Source organism: Mytilus galloprovincialis, chromosome 7 (assembly GCF_965363235.1).
Source record: "Mytilus galloprovincialis chromosome 7, xbMytGall1.hap1.1, whole genome shotgun sequence".
Taxonomy (NCBI): domain Eukaryota; kingdom Metazoa; phylum Mollusca; class Bivalvia; order Mytilida; family Mytilidae; genus Mytilus; species Mytilus galloprovincialis.
Window position 1 is genome coordinate 53,808,900 of NC_134844.1, and position 20,985 is coordinate 53,829,884.

General features: G+C 33.2%; 2 protein-coding genes and 1 long non-coding RNA gene across 3 annotated transcripts; 1 reads left to right on the top strand and 2 right to left on the bottom strand.

Annotated features, from left to right (window-relative positions):
- Positions 1-3,162: 3,162 nt before the first annotated feature.
- On the bottom strand, positions 3,163-16,208 carry LOC143083281 (uncharacterized). Its single transcript, XM_076259551.1, has 7 exons — positions 15,443-16,208; positions 9,384-9,566; positions 8,656-8,830; positions 6,891-7,164; positions 6,066-6,182; positions 4,822-5,058; positions 3,163-3,454 (listed from the first exon to the last, which is right to left on the bottom strand). The coding sequence occupies exons 1-7, from the start codon at positions 15,588-15,590 to the stop codon at positions 3,179-3,181; spliced, it is 1,410 nt and encodes a 469-aa protein (XP_076115666.1). The 5' UTR covers positions 15,591-16,208; the 3' UTR covers positions 3,163-3,178.
- On the top strand, positions 13,675-14,756 carry LOC143083282 (uncharacterized). The gene is made up of 2 exons (XR_012980611.1): positions 13,675-13,767; positions 14,308-14,756. It is a non-coding gene; the product is annotated as an uncharacterized LOC143083282 (long non-coding RNA).
- A 2,758-nt stretch (positions 16,209-18,966) lies between the features above and the next one.
- On the bottom strand, positions 18,967-20,764 carry LOC143081771 (uncharacterized). Its single transcript, XM_076257482.1, has one exon. It carries the CDS (start codon positions 20,701-20,703, stop codon positions 19,021-19,023), a length of 1,683 nt encoding a protein of 560 aa, XP_076113597.1. The 5' UTR covers positions 20,704-20,764; the 3' UTR covers positions 18,967-19,020.
- Between the last annotated feature and the right edge of the window lie 221 nt (positions 20,765-20,985).

The window sequence follows — 20,985 nt, forward strand, 5'->3', positions numbered from 1 at the left end:
TAATCAATGATACAACGGTAGCAATATCACCTGCAAATCCTTCCAAATCAATAGCAATCTTCAATATAGAAACCAGAACAATTTCCCAATTAATAAAAACTAATCACCGACGCATTGGTGGGATAGCATGTTTCGAAAATACTCTGATATACAGCCATGAAAGAGGTTTGGAAATGAGATTATTGGATACAGGAAATGTTTGTCCTTTGAAATTTGCTTATGAAGAGCAAATCACTCTATTCAAGAATAAAATTTATGGTACCGATTGCTGGAGTGACACAGTAATATGTTACGACATGGAAGGTAAAGTTCATTGGAGATGGCAAAATTGTTACCACATTAAGAAAATGCGCGGAGTTGCCGTTGATAACAACTCAAATGTTTATGTTGTAGGTGTCAAATCAGGTTGCATCGCGATTATTTCACCCGACGGCAAAGTATTCAAATATTTTAAACCGGAAGGTATAAAAAATCCAAGAGCAATTTATCATGACAAAAAGATGAATAAACTCCTGATTTGCGATGACTGTGGAGATGCAGGGTTGTATTCTGTCAACTAAGATTTTATACAAGTTACGGCTTATTTAATAAGAAAGTTTTCGTCTAGTAATGATATCAATCAAACTTAATAAAGAGGTGACTCAGACTGATTCTCACACTCAAAATGTAACATAAGACATCCTTGCCCGGATTTATATTTACTAGCTTTTTTGTATTTGCTTTTTATAAGTTTTGGATTTTCAAATAAAGTGGCCTCGAGCATCACTTAAGAGACATTTGATCATTGTCGTAATGCACATCTGGTGCAGAGTTCCATTGATATTACTGAAAATTGACAGTAACAAATAGTATACCAAACAACTGTACTACAATGAAAACCAAAATGTTCAGAGAAAAAAAATAGGATAAAAGTAATGTAATTCAATGACGGTTCAAAAAGGAAAGAAAGCAATTATATCTGTACACAACTAATCATAAACATTATATTAACAAATTAGGTATCAAAATGGACGTACAAATATAAGCTAATGAGATATCAACCCATAGACACAACACTCTTAAATGTCATCTAACATGATTTTAACATGTATGTCTAATATTCCCGTTGATAAATTAAAAAATTATAAATCAATTGAGACTTCCAATTCCCTCATTCAAAGCTGACATTCAATACATTTGCTTTTTCTTTGAATGTTTTTGGTCATTTATATTGCTTCTTCATTTTCAAGGTATTTAAACATGCCTGATTTTCAAATGCTTTGGTAAGAGCTTTCCTTGAAAAGTGTAAATCAAAAAGCATTTCGAGCTTTGCGATTTGTAACAGTTCTTTTTCTAAGAAAAACATATGCAGTCATCACACAGTTTCACTATTCAAATTGTAAACTTAAGTAAGCATGATTGAACATTTGACTTGTGTTATGTTGTCTTCGGGATGGTAGAATTAAGTGTCGTGATGAAACAAGAACTCAAGCACATAAAAGGAAGGCAACATTCGTTAAATTTGATACGAAAATGCTGCAGTACATTTGTAGAAACAAAGAAGAAAACAATCAGAAATCATATGTCAAAGAGAAACCCATAACTCTATGATTAAAAAATAATAAACTCTGTCCAAAAAATAACAATTCTGAAAGATGAACTCTACAAGATACAAGATTGAATTATACTTGGGGACTCCTGAAGTAAAGCAGTTCCAGCAGTAATAATAACAGCCGTTGTGTTGGTCATACATGTAAGATATAGTAATAAGTCGCATTCGGAGATGGCATTAATGCGATATAGAAACGGATGGTAGGCTGCTGAAATCTTTGACACAAACATTTCATTAAGGTCAACCCAATTATGGTGATGTCCGCAAAATTGTCGGCCAAATTACTTTAAACTTTATATAAATAACCCTACATTCATTGGCTTCTTTGTAAGCAGCTATCTTCTATCAATAGATTCATGACAGGAAATACTACGCGGGGGTCTCTTTTTCCGACGTAGTCGGTATAGTTTCGGTTTGTGCCCTTTGAACTTGAGGACGCTTAACTATGGCAACAGAATACGCATGCTCGAAAATCCTTTCTGTGATTGGACAAAATGCTGTCATGGTGGGTGATTTGGTTGTGTTTGAAAAAAACGTCTCGTTATTTATATCGTGATGGAAAGCAAGTGAAAAACTATAAATATTTGAACTAGATCTGACAAACATTTATATTTTTATTAAAATAATTGTTTCTCCAATAGCTCTTTGCATCCGTGACAGCTGTTTATTCGGGACAATTATATAATTTTTAATGTAAACTTTGTTGTACGAACGTACATGACTTTTAGAACGCACCTACGCATGTGAGATATCCGCGGGGTTTTGGTGAATGTAAACAGAAAGATACGAGGACCGAGAATACTGAACACAAACAGAGAAAACGTTATTTAAATGGTATCTTTGTGCTTCTGAAGGTTATCGAAATGATAGTTTTAAACATATACTCAAATTTGAATACGTCGGATATCTTTTTTAAAGATAGTTCTTGTTAACTCATTATATACAGAGACATACCGCTGGTAACGGTATTTTTTTTTGAATTTCCAACATATCAATTGGTAAAAAAAATTTACCCATTGATATCAATAAGTCTTTTTTATTTTTCAATCTGGAGTTAGTACAAACGCTATAGTTGATACGGTGTATTTGATTATTAAAAGTCAAACTTCGCCAGATATCCTCACAGACAAGCCTTATAATGCCAAAGGACAAACTTCAATTCTAAAAGTGTAAATTGATGACTTGGATTAAAGGTTGTCAAATTGACACAGATACGACATCTTATATGTATGTGTGTGTGTGTGTGTAGGGTACTATTGAAAAGGCTTTCAAACACCAACTTAAACTACCGGTTAACCGGTTAATCGGTCGAACGATTGTCCAAGTAACCGTGTAGGCAAAACTGTACGATTTGACAACACTAGTAAAAATGTATACGTCAATGGTTCAAATATGTACAAACTCGTTTCAGTCGGGCGTCTGTACCATCATTTGTAAGTTGAACTAGCGTTTTTTAGTAGGGACATTTTTCAACAGAACAGGTGCAACAGAAATATGCCTACTTAAAAAAATAAAAGCAACATATTGTACACAATATCTTTCACCACGTGTTTTCATTTTAAACAAAGAAATTACAAAATTATTTATTTATTTATAGATGCCATAATAAATCCATTCCATTGCTCTTATTGGTGGTAAAAGTGTACAAAATATATGTCCGTCAGCATTATTGTTTTCCGTTATATACGCATGTGACGTGACATGAAGTACACTATTTTGCTTCGTGACTAAAATATTCTTTTCATTCCAACTGGATTCTGTTGGTATGATAATATCTTCATGGAAGAGAATTCCTGGATTTCTTTTGTCGAACCTTTTTCTAATTTTCTCTGCTGATCTGTTATATGCTATCACGTAGGACGCCTGGGAGAGAGAAAAAAACATGCATTGATATAAGAAGATGTGGTATGAGTGCAAATGAGACAACTCGCCATCCAAGTCACAATTTATAAAAGTAAACCATTATAGAACAAAGTACTTTCTTCAAAACGGAGCCTCGACTCACATCGAACAGCAAGCTTTTTAAATACTTCAGTGTCTACTTCAGTAAACTGAACTAGTTTATGTGAAAGATTTGAACTGATTTAGTCAAATTCAAGCTTAAATATTCAAAATCTATCAAAAATGCCATAATATATCAAGTTTCAGATGTTTTTCGTCAAAAATGAAAGTGGCCACATTCGTGTTCATCCTCAACTTTTATATATGTAATGAATTATTATCTAATACAACTTGCATCTAGATATTGAGAATGAACACAAATGTGGTCACTTCGATTTTAGACGGAAACCGTCTAAAAATTAACTCAAATACTAAAAATTGTGAAGATTTCAGTAATTTAGCATGACATATTAATGCTACATGTATGAAAAAAAGGTCTTACTGAACCTACTCCTTTGCGTGTTTGAAAGTGATTTGCTTTTTTAACGTCACCTGAGATTAGCATGTCTCCAGAAAGCAGCTCATTTCTTTAGCAACGGAATATTTTGAGGTTTTTGTTCCTTTAAAATATCATTTTTTTTTTTACTTAATTTGGAAAATTGTATGCATGAATTCAGAGCTGCATTCACACATAAATATGGTGTCGGGCTTTATGTACAAAGCTATGCCATACTGTTTTGGAGTTCCTAGTGTCATTTCCGTATACATGTAGTTGTCGACCTGTCCGTATCGCGTTCATGACTAACTACAGATGCTATTATCATTGAATACCACCCAAGGTATTCACTGATAGAATTTCATATCAGTTTTTCTTCGACTTAAATATGAGTTTTGAATGTACCCTAAATGAGTTGGTATCTCTATATTCCTATCTCTTTTATCTGATCTAAACATTTATAATTGTTCCTCGTAAATTGCAAATTGAGTGTTTGGTGGACATGTGGGATTTGAGGATAGGGGTTTTGGTAACTTTTAATACATGCACGTATTTTTGTGCAATCTAAAACGAAATTGTCAGTTTTCACTTATGCCACGTGTGGAGCAAGATCTGCTTACCCTTCCGGAGCACCTGAGATTCCACCAGGTTTTGTTGGGGTTCGTGTTGCTTCGTCTTTAGGTTTATGTGTTGTGCTGTGTGTGCTGTTAGTTGTCTGATTGTGTATTTCTTTTATAACCATGGTGTTGTCAGTTCATTTTCGATTTATGAGTTTGAATGTCCCTGTGGTATCTCTCGCCCTTCTTTCATGGGTACGTTGGAACAAAGACATATCATCATTATACATACTTACGTAATTCAAGTCCTTGCATGTACGTTCTGGAGAATTGTCGGTTTGCGTTATTCCTAGCTTTTTCAAAATTGCATCTCTTCGGAACATCCTTGCATGTATCTGTAAAGGTATCTCATCAGAATCTATCTTTTCGACTGGCGTGTCCAGTTGTGAAAAAAGATATATCGTTACTTTTGAAATAGATTCGTTAAAGAGAGCCGGGTTAAATGCTGACTGATATGTGAAATAACTCTCTATCTGAAATTAATTTATAAAAATATCAAGAACTTTATAGGTTAAACAACAACATTTTAAATGGATCATGCATCCCTAGTAGGATATTGTTCATTCTACTAGAGCTATATATAACTTTCTCCGTGCAACAACATATATGTAATTGCATTGCAAAACAATATAAAAAAGAACAAAACACGAAAACAAACATGACAACATTTCAAGCGATATTGCACTGCATTCATGTTACATGCATACCGGCAAATATTGTATGTCAAGATTTAGTAACACTATCGGATCTTGCTAATTGTTGAAGGCCGTGTGGTGATCTGTAGTTATCAATTTCTATGTCATTTGATCTCTGATGAAGTGCTGTCTTATTGGCAATCATACCACATTTTTATTTATACAGGGAAAATGCCAATTCCCATCATTGACCAGACTTATGTTGTACTGTTACATCACTGTCTCAGGTAAGAGGGAGGGTTGGGATCCTGCTAACATGTTTAACCTAGCCACATTCTATATATTTGTGCCTATCTTATATATGTTATACATATTATTGTAATACCTTCTCTGTAACTATGTTTTTGGTTAATGAGAGTAAATTTCGTTTATTCATTCATCCCACTTGAAGTCCGGAGCCTGTATTTCAGTGATTGTCGTTTGTTTATGTGTTACATATTTGTTTTTCGTTCATGTTTTGTAAATAGATTAAGCCGTTAGTAATCGCGTTTGAAATGTTTTACATTATAATTTTGGGCCCATTTATAGCTGACTATGAGCTATGGGCTTTGCTCATTGTCACGGTTGAAGGTCGTACGGTGACCTATAGTTGTTAATTTTTCTGTCATTTAGTCTCTTGTGGAGAGTTGTCTCATTGGCAATACTACCATATCTTCTTTTTTATATTTGAATATCAAGTGAATGTATCTGCTGGTCTAAAAATTTTAGTACAAAAGAGTATCCTTGTTATTTTAACTTCAATCGTAGAAACATTTGAGTATATGAAACACTCATAAAATACTTACATTAATCCGAGTTGAATCTGGACCAACAAGATCTGATAACCACATCTGTGATTGTTTAACCCAGTGAGACTTGTATTCTTTTGGGTCTATGGTTATCTGATGGGCTTTTAGTAACGGCTAAAATATACCATTTGGAATCTATTTAAGAATACCGTTTTCACTAATTCTACAGTGTGCATTGATACCTGTTCTTGACCGTTTGATAACATTTTATATAAAAAAAAAAAAAACACACTGAAACGAATGTTCGTCAATTTCATCCAGAAGATTGTACTCGGATTTTTCTATTGAATCATTACAGAAAAACATTCAACCACTCAACTCATTAGAAATATTTATCGACGCTCTATTGTTAGATTTTATCATCTATCTGCATCGAGTGGATAGATTACGGAATCAACATGATGGCATGGTAGAGTTTTCATATATAATCACCGAGACAATATTGGTTACCGTATATATGTAACATAATGAACCAATCCAGTTTGTTTTCTACTTACCGAGTGAGTTGACGGTCTTACGAGTTTGAATATCCCTTTAGTATGTTTCGTCTCTCTTTTTGTATGCACTTTTCATTGATAGCATTTTCATTTTTTTATGATATGTTAAGCATATCCTAGAGCTCCTCTTTTTCATCTACCAATACATATCAATTGCATTTGAATGACTGTGTAAAATACGATGCTTGAGATTTCTGTTTGTAGCCAGAATGACTTGTGTTTTATACCATATACCGGTATATACCGGTATCAAGTTTGAGTGTTTTTTTATGAGAAAAAAAATGCATTCCAAAAAAATTGATGATAATAAGTTTTTAAATCATACCTCCAAAATTTTGCTTGTTTCAACAAAGTAATCATTCAAGGAGTCTAGAACAACTCTACCATTATCCCCTCCACAGTAGAGAAGGAATGTAGAAATTGGTTGCAGAATGTCTTGGAGTTGATTTTCATATTCTGTGTCTAATGTAATGTCCTGTAGAAGTAGATGGATAGGAAGTTGACCATTACTGAATATTCCATGATTTACACCATCTAAAACTACCATTGGATAACGGTATTTTAGACTCGGTTCAGCTTTTATTTCTTGTAGATACTTTCTGTGGGAAAAACAAATTTGACAAAACGACGATTATTATAATAGAGTAAACGGTACTGAAAGTTATTTTCAACTTTCCAAATTGCGAAAAATATGTTTTCCTATTTTCTTTTTTCTTTAAAAAAATTAAATTCATTTGATATTTTTTTATCACTTTCAAATTGAGATGTGTAATCACAAAATTAATACCTTGATAATAAAATTGAAAACAACATGTTTAATAATTTCATGCATCCCGGAAGCGATTTTCTGGATTTACCTCAATCAAAGACTCCGTCCAAAATATTTGAAAGCCGCATATTTATAAGTACCAATACAGATGAATAATAACAAATAAATAAAAAAAAATAAGTGCAAAAAACACAAAAACAGTAAATGGCGTCCAATCGTGCTGATTGTCGCAGTCACAAACACCCGATTTGTCTTATAGAACTAAAAGCATTTCATGCGCGAAAACGAACTATTTATTAGGGTAACCTAAATATTTGGGATATTTAATTTCTGATTAATGTATTTCTCTTCCGCCGGTACTCTATTATATTATCATAAATATAAAGGAAAATTATTATGTAAATTCTATGGAATGTCTTTCGAAAAAACAAAATAGAAAAGAAACACGTTTTTAATTAAATATTATGTAATTTTTTACACATACCACGTACGAATACAACATGAAATTTAACAAGAACACGCTTTCGAAAGCGATAAAATATTTTTGATATATTAGTTATGTATGATTTATCTATTTCCCCTTCGTTTCATCTCCAAGGAACTAACATCAGAGCTCAAAGACATGAAGACGACTTAAAAAGCATTTTAAAAATCTTGTGACTGTGCATGCATACTTTGTTTTCCCAAAATGTTATAAATCATGTCGTAGGATGTTTTTCTTACAAACATCGCGCTTAAAAATACCGTTGGAAAAACTCTTTGCGTTAAAGATATTTTAAAGTGTGCAATTTTGAATTAATCGCTCTCACAGAAAAGATTACAAGATATTGTATTATTGGGTACTATATTCATGGTTCCAAAAACTCTTGTAAAACAATATATCAGAGGACAGTACCTCATTCATTCTTTGGATTGAATACGCGATAGACCAGAAATACACAAGCATATAGTAGTGCTTACCTTTAATCAGGTAAGGAATGGCATAGGTATTTTTCAACGTATTGTATTATCTATTATCGAAGTTTGAAATTCCCAACCTGAGATCACCCCAAAATTTTGGTGGGGTTCTTGTTGCTAAGTCTTTAGTTTTCTATGATGTGTCATGTGTACTATTATTTGTCTGTTTGTCTTCTTCATATTAGGCCATGGCATTGTCAGTTTATTTTCGATCTATGAGTTTGATTGTCCCTCTGGTATCTTTCGCCCCTCTTTTGAAACAGATTTTGTAACTGTGTTAACGGAAAAAAATCATAAGACCTACTTCAGCCACTTCAATAACCCTTTTACAGTTGGGTTATATTGGGTTTCTTGATTTACTCACTTGTAAACATTGGCTTGTGTTGTTATTTTTGTTAATCCGTCTAAATTCCCAATAACAGTCATCGTAGGTACATTCAGCTGCATAAATTTCTGGTCTGACATAACGTGGGTCCCAAGTAGTATAATTCCACTTACAACATCTGGGTATTCTGACACAAACTGCTGAATTAACGATCCTAAAGTGAGAGAAAAACATGGTGTTGCAGTATCAAAACAGATCAAAACTTTAACGTGATTGCAACATAAGTTGACTGCACGAAGCAACATCTGATGGACGAAATATTGAAACTCCAAAGGACACAACCAGATCTGCAAACAAAACTTTAAATTGTCATTTACGACCATTTCAGTGGTTAAAATATAGCTTTTGCGATCCGGGGGGGGGGGGGGGAGTAAATATAAGTAAAATATACACACAAGGTATAAATGAACTTAAATACAAGCGTTGCTATGTTGATTTGTTTGAGCTTTTGATTTTGTCATTTGATGAGGGACTTTCCGTTTTGAATTTTCCTCGGAGTTCAGTATCTTTGAAATGCTAGCAATTAATGACGTTTTGTTGTTTTAGTGATGTCATGACGAATTCAATTTCCAAATTGGGATTCTGTGATTGACCCTTGAATGCTAATAGTTACATTACATAAGGATTTTGCCAAATACTCTGAACTTGAATTGCGAATTCAGTTATCAAAATGGGATATCGGTTACAATTTTTAACGTTAGATATACCAGACTGTCCATGTCCACCAAGAACTATTTGTAATTTTCCACTGGTCTTCTTTAAACGATACACCTCTGTGTTGATACTATCGACCAGTCGTAAAACGTCTGTAACCTCATAATGTGTTCCCCTTTTGTTTTCAATTATACCTATCCATAATTGTGATGGACAGAATGCCTGAAGAGCGGTGCCTACAAAGATATAACTAAAAGTATTGACCACAGATGCATGTTCGAACATCAAGTACAAATATCAAAACCACAGTAAAGGAGCTACCATTATATATCTATATATATATATATGGGAGGATTTTGTTCTGCTTTTATTTAGTTGTAATCTCTGTCCTGTCTGTTTTCACTCTATTCTGCCTTCATTTTTTAATAGTTTATCCTGACTTTTGTTTTACATAAATTGTCTTCCTACCTTTTTTGCGAAGTATTTCATTCAGCCTATTTCATCCTAGCCTGAACCAACGTTTGTAATACCCCTGCTCCAAACAAGAGGAGTTATGCTGTTTTTTCGCTGTTTGTCCAAATCACAAATTTCTAGCGAATTTTGCCGAAGCATCTACCAATTATTTCTTCTTAATATTAATTAGTATAAGCTTAAGCTATTTCAGGTGACATTATGGTATTTGGGTTCTTCACATGCATGCGATATTATTAGTAACATTGTGCTAGTGACCTAATATGATATACTAGTATAAGGAGTTAGTAAATTTTATATCGGACAAGAGCTCCTATGATATTATACTGGATTGTTTTAACATAAAGTCACCAAATGGCCGCCATTTGAAATAATGTTGATGCTTTCAGTGACAATAGGATAACGTCAATAATACTGGTATTTAAACATTATATAACAAGTGTTGTCATCTACATATATATAACTACCATTGTACAAATTAATCAAATGTACAGATATAAATTAAATATACTCAAGACATATATGAACCCAAAGAATATTTGTTCACAGGATATATGATTTCATATATACACCTTGTCCTGGTAACCAATCAAAATTCAGGATTAGCTTGGATATATCATTCCAGTGTAATATCCATCATTTTTGCATTTCCTATTAGTCGCATATCGATATGTGTGTTCTTTACATTGATGCATGAAAAAATAAACCGTTGCATGGGTTTCCTGTTTAAATGGTTTTACACTAGTATTTGTTGTGGCCCTTTATAACTGGCTGTTCGGTGTGAGCCAAGGCTCCATGTTAAAGGCCGTACTTTGACCACTATAATGGTTTAATTTTATAAATTAGGACTTGTGAAATGGATGGAGAGTTGTCTCATTGGCACTCATACCACAACTTCTAATAAATAATTTGCCCATTATTTTCTTCCAAAAATGTCTGTACCAAGTCAATGATAATACTTTTGTTTTTTCAATCCTTCCGTTGGTTGATTACGTTTGATTTTTCCAGCTTTCCCCCTATATAAATTTGGTTATACCCTGGAGTTTGGTATTTATGGTATACTTTATTTTTTTTCTCCAATGGCAGATATTTGATCGGACTATTCATAACGAACTTCTATTCTTAAATATTATTACGATTTGCTTATGATGGTTCGGTGTCTTCCCGATTGTCCCACTTTTTGAAATTACAGGTAAAAAAGTAATGAAATTTTGTGGGACAATCGGGAATATGTTTGTGGGACAATTGGGAAGTTTAAATGTGGGACAATTGGGAAATGTTTTGATAGTGATCATTTTGTTTTTATAATGTATAGCAGTTAATTACAGGTTACTAATCCATGTAACTTATAAAATATTAAGAGAAAAAAAAACTGATAATATTTACATATTTTAGTCTTAGATGCATAATTTAAAAAAATAGTTATTATTGGCTTTGAACTAGCTAGCTGTCAGAAAATGCGAGTATTCTCAGATCTGTACTTAATGTCTTTGTTCTATTAGTAGCCGTCCACGTCCACTCTGTATTTTGGTTACATGCATTACTGTGTGTACACATCTGAAGAGATGTGCCCTTTTCAACTGAGTTTTATAGTTAATTCTTATGTTGTACTGTTTTAACACTGTTGTGGTTTATTGGGAGGGTCTGGGCCTTCAAATAAGTTTAACTCCGCTACAATCTATATTTGCTTGTCCTAAGTCAGGTGCCTGTAATTTGGTAGTTGTAGTTTGTTGCTGTGTAAAATATTTGTTTTTCGTTCATTATTTAGTACATAATTTAGGTCGTTAGTTTTTCTCGTTTGAATAGTTTTACATTTTTCATATCAGTGCCTTTTAAAGCTTACAATGCGGTATGGGCTCTGCTCATTATTGACGGCCGTATGGTGACCTATAATTGTTAATTTCTGTGTCATTTAGTCTCTGATGGAGAGTTGTCTCATTCGAAATCATACCACATCTTCTTTTTTATATAGTTGGTGATGAGTCTTGTTGATTGCACGTTATGGCAAAGACAATAGGAATATTGGTAAAACAATCTCTAATATGATGATTATTTGAAAGACAAATCTGGTACAAATCTAGACGACAGCTTCGTTATCAATAAAGAAAGTTGTTGCATGGTTGCATGTTTTAGAAATGTCCTCTGACTTCTCTAGTAAAATTGAAAAGGTACTAGTGGAAACATTTCCCCATCAACAATTTGCATAAAGGCAGGAACATATACATTGACTGTTAGATATACTGTTCCAAGATAGAGAGTAGAATGTAAATGAGTGTAAACCTTTTTAAATTGCATGCAATACTTTTATATTTATTTGAAAACTTTACAGAGAAAATGTTATTAAAATAAATTAATGGTATTGGCAATTGTTTTATAAATAACGTAACATTGTAGATATATTTCATAAATCAGAGATATGATATTAGTGTTTTTATCTAATGATTTGAAAAAAGCATTTTTTTTTTATATTCTTTTATAAAATTAATATTTTATAGTTTTATAAAAAAGAATATTTTATATCTTATAAAATTCACATTTAATGTGCAATAATTAATTCTTGTTTATTTAGCAAAACAAGCAACAGTTACCTTGTTTATCTAAGAACATTTTACTTAATAAAATAATGTGGGACAATCAGAACTTTTCATGTGGGACAATCAGAACTCCAAAATTTTAAAAAGTGGGACAATCGGGAATAAACCGATGGTTCCTTATCCCATAAGTTTTTTGTTTGTTTTGGTAATGTTATAATACCAGGAAGGGTTAAGCAATCTATAAAAATATAATATTTCTTTCATTATCAAATTTCATTACCAAATTAATGACACGCAATAACGTAATTAAACCCTTTAAACTACGTTCAGTTTTTCGGTATTCTGGCATTTGGAGTGTACTGCTTGTCAAGTTGTTTTTGTTGTTTAACAATGACCGTCATGCCTGCTGTTTGTTTGATTTTAGTTGTTTTAGTAATGGATTGCTATGGTCATAAGGCGGATTCTGCATCGTATACTCATAAAAATTGGTATGTATATATGTTATCGTGTTCTACACCCATATATAGATAGGATTAAAAAATAGCTTTAATTTCGATATAAAAATGTTGACTCTGTGGCCGTTTTGCATTGGTTTTCCAGTTGTGTTGATTCACGCGCCACTGACGAGTCTAATGCAACCGAAAATTATGTATTGGATACCAAATTTCAAGCGGTTTAATAGTTCAGTGAATTTTTTTGGTTATAATTCAAAACAAACAACAGCAACAAAACATTTGCATTATAAACTTAATTATCTAATTATTTAAATGGAGCCGAGCGTAGAAAATTGATTGAAAATGAACGAATAACTTAACTAATACATAAGTCATTTTTTTTTTATAAATTATATAAGCGCGATAAAGATCATGAAGAGAGGCGAAAGATACCAAAGGGATGTTCAATTTCACCAAGTCGATACGAACTAACTATGCCATGGCAAGAATAAAAAAAAATCACGAACCCCATCAAAAACCAGAGTGATCTAAAGTGCTTCGGAAGGGTTGATCCTGCTTCACTTGTGACACCCGTTCTGTGTCTCATGCAAGTAAATTCGCGGTGATAAGACTCATTTGGTAGGCCACATTCGAGGAAAGAGGACGGGATTGTGGTTACAGCAACTGTAACATATCCGTTATTTTCTGTGAAACAGATATTCAATAACGATCAACCAATTCATGCATAATTGCGTCTGTAAATTTTCGAGCGAATTATTTCAACTTCAGCACTGACTTAGCTTTTTTGTTTTAAGATACCATACCAAATTTTAGAATTGATTGATTGATAAAATTGATATCCATTATTTAGTTACCCTGTTATTTCAATACTATATTCAGTTTCTTGTTTGATCTTTCATGTGTTTTTCGTTAAACAGAAAACGCCAGTTTTGAAAATCTTCATAGCATGTTCATGAAAATCAATGGAACAGAAAAAGGTAAAACTATTTACTTTATTATACTGAAGATATGTGTACTTGAAAATTTTATTATATGATACAACTTTTTAGATAGGGATAGGTACACATGCTTTATTCACAATTAAACCGTATGCGGCTGTGTTTTTCAATTTAATCTGTGAGTGCACATTACATCAAACTTTCAAAATTCAATACAATACTTGTCTTCTTCCTGTAAATTTACATATGGATATATGATTCCATCGTCGGGGTTCGAAATCATTATGTTGGGATATCGAGACAACACCGCCTGCACTGTGTCCGGTGCTCTAGAACGGCAACCCAGACTGAATATATATATACAGGCATACCATGATACATGGACACATAATCCAATTGAATAATTTCATAATAATTTCCTAACTCTCTGAAAACATAATTTTCCTAATGTCCGTTATTTTTAAACCTATGTCGTGTTTTTTTTTTATTCATTCATTACACAACTATGAATATGATGAAAACAAATAATTTCAAATCTTTTCTTATTTGACTTTCCAATCTTTTTTTATTTTTTTACAGGTTTGAGAAAACATAACAAAGTATTTTCAGCCTTTGCAGCTTCTTTAACCGCGTCAAAGATTTTGGGAACTGGTGAAGTCGTAAAGTTTAACAAAGTTTGGACGAACGTCAATAATGATTATGATCCGAATACTGGAGTATACACAGCTCCAGAACCAGGGGTGTACCAATTCTCATGTTCCGTTATGGCACAAAACAATAAACAACTTCGAGTTTACCTGTGGAAAAATAACGAAAGGACAGTCGCTATTCATGCTGGTTATGCGAGTTATAATATGGGAACTCTAAATATGATATTAGATCTTGTGAAAGGTGACAAAGTATACATTAAACAACAAGTTGAGAAACAGACATACATCTACAGTGAATCTGCAAGCAACTTCAACATGTTTTCTGGATATCTAATTCGTTGAATAGTATAAGAATAAAGGTTTAACAAAATTAAACAATATTTTCATTATTTTCTTTTAAAATTGTCAATTGGACAGATACTAATGGTTATAAGCGCTTAAATTGCAACATTTCGGAGGCTTCATAGACTTCTTTATATTTTCAAAAGTGTTAATCTAGACGTTGCGATTGATTTATTACCAGTAGAACAATAAATATTCTGTATTATAAAACTGATTTTATGTTTTCATGACAAAAATCATGATAATTGACTCCAAGGAAATATTGATTTTCATTTTCTACATTATGCGGTATGGTTTTTTTCTCATTGCTGAAAGCCTTACGGTGACCTGTAATTGCTTATATATATATATTTGTCATTTGGCCTAACCATTGGTGCATATGAACGGCGTTCTATGAATAAAAATAGTTGTGTTTTGAATAAAAAAAGTTGTGTTCAATGTAAAAGAGCATATATATCCTAAATAGCTCACTCACGCCAAATAATAAACATTATAAGCTTTCTTATGATTTTCGGATATTTTACATTTAACTAAAAGGAAAACGGAGCCGCGTATTTTGGACGTTTAGTAAGCAATTATTAATCAATCGCACTTGAATTAGATATAAACTTTCAACTGTATTTTTAAACACGACGTAAAAAGAAAGAAAAATAACATTGTAAACTATCTCAATTGTTTTGTTTCATTACACTTTATAAATTAGAAATATAAATCATATTTACCTAGGGGTTTGTAAGCTTCAGCTGGAACATCTTCCTCGGGAAATAAAATGAATAGGACGGCGTCAGCTCCATGTTTCTTTGCTGTCAGAATTCGATGGCTGACGACAAAAGGCAGAATTGTTCCAAACACTAAGAGTATGAATTGCATTTTATTTATTATATATAATATCACATTTTTCTAATGCATTGTTTACTGGTGAAATATATACGCTAATCGATTCCTTGTGTTATAGTTTACTTTAGCGCATGGTATGAAATATGCCAGCGATTCTGTGTTGATTTCCGAATAAATGGTAAATAATAGTGATGAATAATACTATTATATCTCAAATAACAATATCGTAGAATGAAGGATTATGAAATAATACTCCACTTGCTGTGTTTTTCCTCAATGCATCACGGTTGAATTGGGCTATCTGTAAACTTTGCAAAATACCACAGCGGCTGTCGATTTCGAATGTGAAATAAAACCGCCTTTTCAATCAGAAAATAATCCAAAGATGCATTACTCTTTTTAATTTGTATCGCATGTAAAAGAAATTTAAAAAAAAATCACAAATTAATATTAGTATCGAATCAATGCAAAAAACATGAATAAAGAATTTTTAAACTCTCTCATGTTTTCATAGAAGTACTCCGTTCCTGTATCAAACTGAAAATCGCTCAATAGTCTCGTAAACTTCCGAGGGTTACCGAGGGCAAAGCATAATATCTACATCATTATTTACCCTTAGAGTTGCATAACCTAACATTATGAGAAAAATATAGTATCATTGTCGGAAAGTAATGGTTATACTTTTAATCAGATGATAGTCTAAGTATACGAGAGAGAAATGTCAATTGTGATAAGGGCCATTAACTAATATTACACAGAATTATATCTGACATATCAGAAGTTGAAAACGTATATATATATCATAAAATAATTCAAATATACTATTATTAAAAATACAAACGAGACGCCCTTTCATTTGAGTGTCTTCCTCTAGGGTGTTCGGTTTAAACTTTGACAAATATCAATTAGAAGTGTCCATTTCCGTTAAAAGTTCATGATTTAAGATAAATATCTTTGTGTCTTCCAATGAAACGGATGTATAATTGAATACCCTTAACCATATCAACCGTGAATTTGTATGGGAAAGGACAATAACAGGTGACAAAAGTCTCGATTGAAATTACTGTCTAAAAATTTTAATTTTGATACTTTCGCTACTCCAATGTGTCCGGTTCCATAATTTACAGACTCTCTTGCATTTTCAATTTCTAGATTATATCAATTAATCGTTTTACCCCTATAAACCAATCTGACTCTATATATATACTGCGAAGATATATAATTATATGCTGTAATTTTCATTTAATAATAAAGAAAGACCTCAAAACCTCGAGGGTATCTTCTTCCTGTAAGCGTACTGATATTGTCAACCAAATTACTATTGTTGATAGAAAATACAATTAACGCGTCATTTAATGGTGTGTTTATTAGAATATATAAAGACGGAAAGATAGATAGAACGATAGGTGAAGAAATAGGGTTAGTACTTCATGTTACTCTGACAGATCAAGAGCATGCATAATTGTATAAGAATTGTACGTCAGTTTTTACGATGTATGTTTAAAAAGGATGCAATCTTAATATCACATAATAAAGCCATAAGCGTCTAAACATATACTTTTGAGTGGAGGCTTTTTCGACCCTTTTTTATACAATCAAGAAGTTGCACTGGTTTAAATGTATGAATTCATGACACTTTAAGTCATACAAAGTTTCGTATTGCCATGGCGCCTATGAATGAAGTTCAATGTGACACAAGTTTGTTTTCTACATAAGGAAATACCTGCATGTACCATTCGTTTGAAGTGTTTGAGCTTTGGATTTTGACCATTTGATACGTAACTTTCCATTTTGAGTTTTCCTTTGAGTTCTGCATCTTTGTTATTTTACTTTTTCCTTCTAAAAAGGTGAATACGCCTGGCCATTGTCGTGTATTGCTGAAATTTGCTAAGCGTAAATAAGATTTAACAAGAAATCTTTTTACTAATAAAACGTTTTGAACTGCAAAAGTTCTGTCGGATTCTAGCTGCATCCACTTGTTCTGGAACCAAATTAAAATATATCAATTGTTTTAACTCTTACTACTTCTTCACGTCCAGAAACTTCAATATTTGATGACGAACTGTAGGAAAAGGTATTTTATATGAAAGTAATTTTGCAATGGATGAAATCAATGTAATAAATCAATCTAACTGTAGCCTGACAACTTTGACCCAGTCTAACGGAGCTACGGAAAACCCTGGAAGATATCACAAAGACAGTACTCATGTGCACCCAAGAAGGTAAAAGAAAGAGAGGAAAAACCAAAACTGACATGGAGGAGAACTGCAAAGGCAGAGGCTAGTAAACATCAACAAACATGGTGAACACTACAGAAAAATGCCAACAACCGACAAAAGGGGAAAATTTTTGTTACTGCCCTACACGTCAATTGCGTTTAAGGGCAGTAAGTAAGTAAGTAACAATAGAAACTCATTTTTTCATCAGAAAAATTAAATACGGGTATTGCGATACCACAGTTTCAGCTTGTCAGATCGATCTTATTTTATTCTTATAGGTAGTGATGTGAGAGACATGCTTCCTCTTTAATTAGATAATTGCATAGAACCCAGATAAATTTTACGAATGTAGCACTTATTTTTCGTTTTATTATTCCAAAGACAAAAGAAGTGATTATATTTTCCCATTGTAAATTTCCGTTTACATGTTGCCAAATTTCAGCATGCACCAATCGCTTAATGCTCTGTTCAAACTTTCCGTTCTTTGGTAATTTGAAGTGTAGATCTTGGGTAACATCAAAGGCTGTTAAGGCAGTAACCATTTGATTTTCTGGGGGGGGGGGGGGGGGGCTATGGTTTTTTTTGGAAAAAAAGTTTGTTTCCAGTTTTAGGAGAAAAAAATAATTTGTTTTTGATTCCGAGAAAAAAAAATTGTTTGTTTCACCCTCAGCTGCCACTATATGTAATGCTAAAATTGAAAGAAAAAAATTGTTTTTGACTTGTCGCGAAAAAAATAGATTGTTTTTCGCCGCAGGCGAAAAAAAAAGTTTGTACAGAAAAAAAAACCCATAGCCCCCCCCCCCCCCCCCCCCGAAAATCAAATGGTTGCTGCCTAAGGTGAGTATGATGTAATTAGTACCAAAAGAGTACATGCAGGTGTGCCATCAATATTTCAAGGAGACGCAGATGACCTTGGTCAATTTTTCATTCTTTCGAATTGAGTGAATTGAATTATTACCAAAAACAATAAAACAAATAATTCTCCCAACACAGTTTATAGTTTTATGTGTTATATCTGTGTATTACATGTATTATATGTGTATTTAAAAGTGTCTTTTAATTTGAGTAATAAACATCCATGAACTTAAGTTGATCATTTCAGGCTAATGTTCGGGTAATGATTAATTTAACTCGAACTTCAAATAAGCACTATAGTTTTATTATTATTCAAAAAAAGAAGTATACACAAATAAACATCTTACATGTACATACACTAGCACTATAATGTTTATGAAAACAAAAGTTTAGAATAGGTAGTTCTGTTCACTAAACATTGCAAACTCTGTGAAACTGGTTGGCTGGGGACGAAACCTTTTCCTTGACTGATCTCTCTGTTCTTGAACCAGCTGTACATGTGGTGCATATTCCGGGAATTTTTCGAGGAAATAGTTCGGTACTTGACGCTTTCTATTATTTGCTCTGCTCCTCTTGTTGGCAAACCACGACTTGACCTGAGGTACTGTAATTCCAGTTGTTATGGCTAAAATTTCTTTTTCTTCCTCTGACGGGTATGGATTGGCGATGTGTTGCTGGTACCATGCATTCAAGGCTTCTCTGGATTTACCGCAAAGTTGACTGTTCGTGTTGCCATTGTCTGTGTCTTTCCTCTTACCGGTTAGCTTATGTTTGATGGGGTGTGTGTTTCCGGTGATGGACAGTGTATTAAAACAACGAACTCGTTTGTTTGCCATCCATTTCTTCACCTGTTTGGCAGATAGGTTTGTTATGTTTAGAAGTTCTTCTACTTCGTCATCGTTAGGATAGGGGTACGTCACATGAGCGTCATACCATTTTGTCAGTATCTGTGTGTCTTCTGGTTTAATCTGGCGAGGCCTTGACAAACATTTATCATTTTTTGGTTTCTTTTGTTGTTTATCAGTTGTGAGGTGACTTTCTTCTTCAAATTTGCGCTTTAGTGATAGTCCCCTTGGTGAATTAGTTCTCTGGTCAGTATTTGGTGGTGATGCCTGCTTGCATTGAATGTAATCCTGTGGAGGTAAATCGAATGATCCCATTACATTTGAAATATGTACTGAAGTAGTTGCACCAAACTGCTGATACAAGTCTGCGCTTTCAGGGAGAACATCGGCAGCTTCCATGGCCAAACTGAGAACGTCTATGTCCTGAATCGGTGAACTCGTATCATTTGCTGAGAAACTGGTAGATGCTGATTCATCTGAAAAATTCAAGTTTATAGTTCTTTTTACAGTTTGTTGGATTTGCTTTGGTGTAGTTTCTAGTAACAAGAGTTCGTCTAGATTACGATTTGTGTCTTCTATCAGCTGAAATCGGCAGTGGTCAAATCTGTCATGAATGAAATGAGAATTTTCTTTTGATGAGCTGACTTCTATATATCTGGCTACTTCCATTGTGCTCACCTCTTTGGAATATCTACATTCAATATCTCGAGCTTTTGTCACAACTTGACAGTTCTGTTGAGATCTGAATTGCAGGAATCTCTTCTGAAGATTTAGATGAGCAGTGTGTATATTTGAACCTCGACCAACAGTACTGGTCTTGGTATCCCACTTGACGTTCATTAAGTTTGTTGGTACCTGCATATGTAGGCATTCTTCTGCTAACAATTTGGACAAGTCTTCAAACATTGGGTTTCGTTGCAAGTTCTGTAAATAATTTTCTTTATTATTGTACAGACTGAGAGGTTTCAGTTGCTGTTCATCAGTTATTAGTCGTCTGCGAGTCTGTTTGCTGTTGATGTTGTTTCCAGGTTGGGCAGGGTGATAATCTGGTTTCCTTTTGAAGATGGATATCCCTGTTACCGGTGACATGCTATTGGATTTGTTTTCAGATAACAACAGTAGAGACGGTGACAGAAACTGGAGAAAGTCTGGTGTGGTAGTCTCTAATTGGTCGTGGTTACGATCATCTCCAAACTGGAACACGTGGTTCTTGTATGGGGTCTCCATATCAATGTTTCGTACTGTATATATATTTTGAGTTTTCTTTTTTTGAGTGAATATTTCTATATTTTGCAATGCTGAGATTACGATTATTAATGTAACCTTTAACACTATATATATTATTTGTTCTTGTTGTTTTGTAAAGTGACGCGAGTCTCATTCTCAATATGACTGAGTATGTATACAATGTAAGCAAGGTATACAATTATATATGTTATGATAGCAGAGGATATTGAGTTACACAAAATTAGTACCTCATAGTTATTGTTACTAACATCACATTAATCA